The following is an 8217-nucleotide window of genomic DNA, read 5'->3' on the forward strand; positions in this document are numbered from 1 at the left end:
ATTGCCCCACCGCTGACTCATATTTTAAATCTTTCACTTGTCTTAAATGAAATTCCACGTATATGGAAATCAGCTTTTGTTCTTCCCCTGTTTAAAGGCGGAGATCCCACACACCCAAATAATTACAGGCCGATTTCCAAGCTGTCTGTCCTGGCCAAAGTCCTAGAAACATTTGTCAACAATCAATTGAAGGACTTTCTTTCTGTTAATAATATTCTGTCTGATTTTCAATCTGGTTTTAGAAAACGACATAGTACAACCACAGCAGCCTTAAAAGTACTAAATGATTTTATTGAATCTGTTGATAACAAGAAACACTGTGCAGCCTTATTCATTGATTTATCAAAAGCATGTGATACTGTTGATCAGACCTTACTAATGCAGCGACTCGTCAGTATTGGATTATTTAAACATGCGATTGATTGGTTTAATAACTACACTGTAACAAATTGCTGTAATTTTACAGTAAATTTTTACAGTAAGACCACTGTAATTTGAATTATACAGCATTACTGTATTTTGCTACATGGGAGCATGCTTTGCTGTAAATTTACAGTACCTAATACTATACTAGCCTGTAAGTTTTTAAGATTGTAATGCTTTTTCTTATGAATTCTGGGAACATGATTAAGCTGTAAATTGTTTATATCATGTATACAATTATTAGGCTATTTATTAAAAAAGAAAAAGCAAATTAACTGTTGCAAAAAGTTTGAAATAAAAGTTTGTTTTTTTCACAAGTCAATAACACTGAAGTAGTCACCTGTAATAAATACGGCATTTTTAACGAATTAGTTACTCAATGTAGAATGTGACATTATTATATAATCTACACATCCCGAAGTTTAAAATGGTTGGCTTTTTGAAAACACACACGACTAAACATCAGCATAGTGGAGTGCATGCATGTGATGTGATTTCATCATCAGCAGCGGACACCACGCGCTGCATTTCGCGCTCAACTCCTGCACGCGGCCACGCGAGCGTTTACCCGTCACCGGAGGAGAGCGAGAGAGAGACAAGGTGTGTATGCTCCAGTTTAAACATTAAATCCAGTGACATCCTATAATTGTTTAAACAGTCATCAAGATCTTTCATTGTATCTATTAGTTTTATTTCGAGACGTTGCAAAGGGGATAGTATTTGTCAAATTTTATGATACTGAATTTGCGTGGTGAGTCCAGTCACAGCTTCGAATAGGTGTTTCATCTATCATAAAAGTGTGACCGGACTGCAATAATACTTCTACATTTTCATCTGTTCGATATACAATTATTTTAGATGATATAACTCAGTAGTCATGTAAACTTTTAAGCATTGCAATTAAATTGCGTAGGTTTATTCATTTTCATAAAGTTCTGAGGAAGTAACAGTTAGATTCGAAATAGTTGTGCACGTTTTTATTGCTGTGAATGTATTAGCTTGTGTTTTGCAAGTTTTAATTTTATTGCAGTTAAAAATGTATGTCTGTCATTTCTGTAATAATGAGAGCAGTACAATCCTGAGTTTTGTGCGGCATGTGAAATTGCATAGAAATGTGCCTAATTCACGGTTTAGATGTGGTGTGCCTGATTGCCCACATGTTTTCGCTAAGTTTTCATCATTGAAGTCCCACATATACAGACATCACAGGGGACGTCACAAGCCTGCTAAAGAGTATCAGGCACAGATGTGTGATAAAACATTTACATGTCATGTAGACTTTTGTGAAGTTCAATGTGGGACCCTAACACAGTTTTTGTCTCATTTGAAGAGCCACATTCAGTCAGGTCTGGAGATCCGGTGCCCATTTGGTTGCAACAGGACATTTAAGGTGAGATCTAAATTCGCATCACATGTATCACGGACACATAAAATGTGCTCTGTAAACCATCTGATGGAGCCTACTATGACCATGGAAACTACAGTTTCTGATGTAGTGTCTGAGAGTGAGAGATCACAGGCTGAGGCTGTAGAGCACAATTTTTCTGAAGTTGTGGATGAATCTCTCTTTCTAAGAAATTTAACCCTCTTCTATCTGAAGCTTCAAGCTAAATTGCTATTACCTGAGTCTACTATTCAAGGCATTGTTGAAGAATTTCAAAATATCCATGACATTGGACAGTCTTATTTTCTTAGCAAACTGAGAGAAAAGCTTGCTTTTTATGCTCAAAAATTTATGTTCAACACTTGCAGAAAGGCACCAGCTTCTCCAAGCCTATTTAAGTGCTGGAAACCTCTTTCAGCTGTCTGTGCAAGTTCGAGAAAGGCTCAGAATTTTATTCTGATGATTATAACGAAGCGATCAAGGAATCAGTTGATCATTTTGATTTTCAGCCAGACAATACATTAGTAGCTACTGAAATCACTGTGAAAGGAACAAAGTACAGGAAAGGCATGGTTGTTCTTTTGGCCAGTAGTGATGAGGGTTTGGAGGTTGGCAGAATTAAACTAATTCTTTTTCACCAGAATTCAGTGGTCTACTTTGTGTCTGAGAAACGGCATGATGTGCAGTTAGTGGATTTGGGTGCATACTGCATAACAGATGAAGACCCAAGAAATGTCTGTGTACTTCAAGAGGAGCTATTAGATTATTACCCTCTCCAGGAGTACAAAACATGTGGCTTGTCTGTAATTGTGTTACACCACTCTTTTCCATCTTTTTAAGGGATGTCCAATTTAGAGGAGATACAACTTGCCATCTGTTCTTCGTTACCTGGTCTCCCTGATGAAATGCTTAAAAAATTGCTCCATGGGCTTACTGCTATTGGTGTTGAAACTAAAGCTGACCTCCACTTTGTGAATGAAGAAGACCTTGTGGAATACCTCAGGCCTATCCAATGTCGTAAACTTCTGAACGCATGGAAAAATAAAGGTAATTTATTTGCTCTTCAAGTAGACAGAAAAAAAATACCGCTGTTTACTAATGTACATTTAAAAAAAGAAAAGTCAAATGTTCCGTGTTCAAACTTCACTTTTTTTGTTTGTTGGTTATTTGTATTAGAACAAGCTGGATGCTCGACTCCCCAACAGTCATCACATCAAGATCTTTCTGATATATCAAGCCCAGGATCAGAGAGTTCTTCAAATTCTACACCATCTCGTTCTTCTGCTTGCTCTTCAGCATCTTGTGTCTGGGCTGAAACATTTAAAGTGCCTTGGGAAGTCATGCCTTCTGGAATTAGATTGGCCATCGCAAATAAAAAAAGGCCATCACCAGCTGATCGAAGGCAGCTAGTAAGGATTTTAGTGGGTAATATGCAAAAACATGATGTGAATCCATCAAAGGCACAGTGTCAGATTATAGTGCAGAATATTGTTAAACAATACCCTGAGAGCTTTGCTGATGTTCTGGCTGATGGAACTAAAATAGGTTGTGGGTATGCTTCTTTGCTCTTGCAAGTTAAAACACGTGTTGAACACGTAAACAGAAACAACACATTAGCTCGTCGGAGAAAAGAAAGACTACAATCATCATGTAGAACCATAAGTCAGAGCTCAAGAAGGCCAGCTGATCGATATGGTTGTGTTAGTTGGCAGCCAGAGGAGCTTCCTGCAGGGGAAAATGACGAAACTCTAGAAGAGAAACGCAAGCAAATGGTACTTCTGCATTCTACTGAAGGAATGTCTGGAGCTACTAGAGGAGAACTTCACAAGTTGATGGAGGTCACATATTACCGCCAGCGCCGCGATATAAATGCCAGTCCAGCTCCGCCCCTGTCAGAACTGAAGAACTCATGGCCATACCTGTTTTCTCTCAAAGGCATCTTTTTACATTTCAATTTGCTTACTGACATCTCACTGCTCCAAAAAATCATGGAGAGTATTGAGGGGAAAGGAAAGAGGATTCTACGATTTTTTCAAGAAAAGCCAACAAACAACGAGGTGCGTGCTGTTCTTTCAAAGTATCAAGAGGGAAATTCTCTGGTCCTGTGCATCCTGCAACTCTTAATGGCCCACTTTAAAGAGAGAACAGAATCCCTTCTAATTGAAGCTGATGTAAGTAACATTTTGATATGTTTTATGTCTTAAGGTTTGAACTGTAATGCAAAATAATTTATTTACATGTTTGTTTGTTTGTTTGTCTGTTTGTTTTTTAGGTAGCAGCAACTGCAGCTGACATCGAAAAAGATGGATTACCAGATTCACCTGCGCTGATCATCCAAGGTAATTCGCTTTACTTTGTATGTCAGTGTCTCCATAATACACACTATTCTTTGCTTTCTAGCTATTTATATGGGTACCTCTTTGTCCTGTACTGTTTTTTCTCTCACTTTTATGATCCATTTAAAAAAAATCTTTGCCACCTCTGTTTCTGTATTCTATTTTACAGTTCTATTATCACTCTTATATTCCTTCCATAGTTAGCTTTCTTAGTGCGCTGTTTTTTTGTTATTGTCTCTGAATCATTCTCTTAACACTTATTAATCTATGCCCTTCTTTTTTTTTTATATAGGTGAATCCATGACCCCAAGCAGGTGGATGATGTCAGTCGAGAGGGAAGTTGTCCTGGGCCCATGTTCAGAGGCGTTTGTTGAGGGACTGGCAGCATTGTTCGCAATCTATTATAACTTGAACCTTGCCTATCAGGGGGAAGCTGCATGCACGCTGGAATTTATTCAGAGGTATGTCAGAGCATAAACTCTTACTCAATATTTGATCATAGACATTCCTTTTTTTTTTTTTAGGTTAGGACGGTTTATCAGGATTAGATTTTTTTATTGAACGTTTTCAAACAAAAAAAGAAACAATTGGTAAGCACTGAATAGAGTACAGACTAAGTAGCCAAAATATTTTATTCACTGCTTGGTACAAAAAAAGTGCAAGGCGCATGCGGATTAAACATAGACGGGCACAACCAGACATTTCAGCAAGTTGCAAACCCTGGCCGTTTCTCTAAACCAACTATGCAAAATTCTTACTTGCGTCCTTGGTAGCTCAGACTTGACAAGTTCAACTCAGGAGAACGAAGTCCCGAGGACGCAAGTCTGGTAATTCTGCAAACGGAACAGCAATGTTCTTGATAGCGTCACTGAGCTCTCTCTGGCTACTCCGGTTATTTCTGTTTGAAAATAATTTTTGAAAAATTAAAAATGTTAAACACCACCCTACCTCTTTTTGTTTAAAAAAATAAAATAAAAATTAAACATATTAATAGCCACACAAATGTGGTTCAGGCAATGCGTACATTGATTATCTCTGCATATATATTTAGCAAAACTAAATATAAAACACAACCCTGCCTCTTTTCATTTACATTTAAAAAAAAAAAAATTAAACATTAATATGTGATTCACACAATTAGTGTGTGTGCATTTAACTGCTCCATAATCACGGCGGGCTCCCTTTAGACCAGGGGTGTTCAGAGTCGGTACTGGAGGCCCACTGTCCTGCAGAGTTTAGCTCCAGCTTGCCTCAATACATCTGCCTGGAAGTTTCTAGTATGCCTAATAAGAACTTGACTAGCTAATTCAGGTTTGTTTAATTGGGGTTGAAGCTAAACTCTACAGCAGTGGTTCTCAAACCTGTCCTGGAGGACCACCAGTCCTGCACAGTTTGTATGTCTCCCTATATCTGACATACCCATTTCAGGTCTTGCAATCTAAAAAAATCTAAAAAGCTAATGAGCTCATGAGTTGAATCAGGTGTTTTAGATGAGGGAGACACACAAAGGCCGTTTCTCAATACCAAGTACGCGAACTTGTGACTTGCGTCCTTGGTAGTTCAGACTTGCCAAGTTCGACTCAGGAGAACGAACTCCAGAGGACGGGAGGAATCGTCATCAATCTCAATTGTGAATCGTCGTCAGTCGCTGATCAAGTTCACATCTAGCAAAGTACAGTTCAAATCCCCGGATGTGTCCTTGATCATCCCCTTTTATCGAGGATGCATCGAGAGGAGACTTGTGGACTTCAGACACAAGACACACTTCTATCCCAGAATGCATCTCGCACCGAACAGCAAGCCCATTCACATTAGCGTTATCAGCTGAAGGCTCGCTCGCTACGGACGTGAGCCGTGGACCACAGTCCCTCGGCAACTTTGTACTACTGATCACCGTTTTAGAAAAGGGTTAATAATTTGGAGTAAAGCATACGTACAATTGGTAAGTGACAAGGTTTTATTGAGTTATAGTATGCAACATATACGAAAGTTGATTGAGTTATAATATAATGTCACCGCTACAGCTACTGCGATGTCTTACTGATTCAACCAGATAACAAAATATGTCTGGAAACAATTTTGAATTAAATAGGGGCAATCATAATCTATTGCAGTTAATTTTGCAATGCAGGCGTCAATGACTCGCAATACAAAATTTGTCATTCAAATACACATGATTCTTGCGGTGTTTTCCCCCACGCCGACCACGCCCCCAACTATGACTAGATGCATTCAGTTAAGATAATACATTGCCTGCACTACATTTGTGTGGCTATAATATGTTTAAATTTTTTTGTGGTGTTTTCATATATTTTGTTTTATTGTAGCCTAAAATTTACATATATAGGCCTACTCTTTTAGTGACGATATTAAGAACGCTGCTGTTAGCAGATCAGCCTACTTGTGTCCTGCCAGCCTTAGGAGTACGTTCTCCAGTCGAACTTGGCAAGTCTGAATTACATGGACGCAAGTCAGAAGTTCGCATAGCCTATATTGAGAAACGTATATTCTATGCTACAATAAAACAAATATGTCATAAAATACGAGCTGCTGTCTGTAAACGTGTAATGTCCTGTCTTTATAAAGTATCTTCTTATTAAACTGTTTGTACACTTACAAAGTTCTCAATGCTTCGGTTTGCATGTAGGGACCCTCATTATGCTGCCGTGTTAGTGTGAGGCTATTTTGAGCCTTGTTAGTGGTATTAACTAGCCATTTAATTTTACTACCCTGTGCCCCATAGACAAGCGCTATAAGCTAATCTGTTTTTAGAGATAAAACTCTTTACATTTGATTTTCATGAAAACGCATCCCAGAGAACGATCTACTCGGTAACCATATGTTAATTACCCCAAGATTCATTTCTCACTGGAGTTGTCCTTTAAGAAACGGCCATTATGTGCAGGGGTTAAACGGTCGTTTAAAAATGCTAAACACAAGGAAACCCAGGATAGTTCCGTCTGTACTCAATAGGCAATGCTAAGTTCTGCACGTAATCTGTAGAATAATGACAATCGGTAAATTTTATTTATTGTTAACATGGAAGGCATGGAATTCATATTTAAATAATAGTTAAATATGACACCAACTCAAAACTAAATTAAATGTGATTTTAAAATGTCTGAGTTTTGTCTGACAAATTGTTTGAGTATGTACTGTTTTTTTGATAATTCGGTGTTGTGGGTGTTTTTCACAGAGGAATTGTGGGCATTAACCCAGAAACTGGATCAAAAGTTGCTGCTGGAAAGCGAGACAAGAAAATGCATGGAATGAACCCACATGTATGCACACTGCTACGAAAGCTAATGGACTTTGAATGGCTTGCTATTTAAAAAAAAAAAAAAATTCCAATGGAATTGAAGTAAGAGACTCTGACCTGATTTTCAACTTCATGGTGAAGTTAATATACATGCAACGTCTTGCGTTTTCATGGATTTGGTGATTTAAAGGTAGGCTCTGTTCAGAACATTGTAACACTATTGGGATGTGTTCCCTTTATTGTTGATGATGAAATGCTGTTCTCAGTGGTTCTTGATAAAGAAGGAAGTAGTTTCTTTGTCTTTTTTTGTATTTCCAAGGCTAATGCCTTTCATTTATTGTGTCATTTCCATTTTTTTTGTTTCTCCAAATATATTTGGAAATTTGTGCTCATGTTAAATGGCCATCATTGTACAATAAATGTGTATACATTTATGAAAACCTGTTATTTTGAAAGTTTTATTTTTTCATTGACAAAAAGGGAAAGAATACTAAAATGTACAGGTAAACATAGGTTTACACAATCACAGCAGTGAAATCTCAACTGTAGTAGAATTGAGAGAAGATTTTAACAGCAAATTCTCAAATTTATTGTAAGATGTATAGCAGGACCTCAGTTCACAGTTGCTTATATACTGCAATGCATTGTATTATTACAGTGAAATTGTAGGTAAAGATTTACAGTACTCTTGTAAATTTACAGTCTTACTGGCAACCAAAATTGCCAGTAAGGTTCTGTAATTTTACAGTAAAGCTGTAAAAAAGGGGGGATAATTTTACAGTGCATATTCAGTAGTGTGCTGTATTTTTACAGTA

General features: G+C 37.6%; 1 protein-coding gene across 2 annotated transcripts; it reads left to right on the forward strand.

Annotated features, from left to right (window-relative positions):
* Nucleotides 1–471: 471 nt before the first annotated feature.
* Nucleotides 472–7844, forward strand: LOC137092377 (uncharacterized). 2 transcript variants are annotated; one of them, XM_067456641.1, is made up of 7 exons: nucleotides 472–1023; nucleotides 1754–1813; nucleotides 2648–2854; nucleotides 2984–3978; nucleotides 4080–4146; nucleotides 4436–4604; nucleotides 7340–7844. In XM_067456641.1, exons 3-7 carry the CDS (start codon nucleotides 2650–2652, stop codon nucleotides 7473–7475), a joined length of 1572 nt encoding a protein of 523 aa, XP_067312742.1. In that variant the 5' UTR covers nucleotides 472–1023; nucleotides 1754–1813; nucleotides 2648–2649; the 3' UTR covers nucleotides 7476–7844. The 2 variants fall into 2 exon arrangements, with proteins under 2 accessions (XP_067312742.1, XP_067312741.1); XM_067456640.1 differs by having other exon boundaries at nucleotides 472–1813.
* The last annotated feature ends 373 nt before the right edge of the window (nucleotides 7845–8217 follow it).

The sequence above is a fragment of the Pseudorasbora parva genome, chromosome 11 (assembly GCF_024679245.1).
Source record: "Pseudorasbora parva isolate DD20220531a chromosome 11, ASM2467924v1, whole genome shotgun sequence".
NCBI classification, from domain to species: domain Eukaryota; kingdom Metazoa; phylum Chordata; class Actinopteri; order Cypriniformes; family Gobionidae; genus Pseudorasbora; species Pseudorasbora parva.

Excerpts from the sequence above, each read along its gene's own strand:
- LOC137092377 (XM_067456640.1), top strand. The coding sequence starts at position 2,650 with ATGTCCAATTTAGAGGAGATACAACTTGCCATCTGTTCTTCGTTACCT. Across the intron at positions 2,855-2,983 it reads GAACGCATGGAAAAATAAAG|AACAAGCTGGATGCTCGACT; the intron begins GTAATTTATTTG and ends TATTTGTATTAG. Across the intron at positions 4,147-4,435 it reads ACCTGCGCTGATCATCCAAG|GTGAATCCATGACCCCAAGC; the intron begins GTAATTCGCTTT and ends TTTTTTATATAG.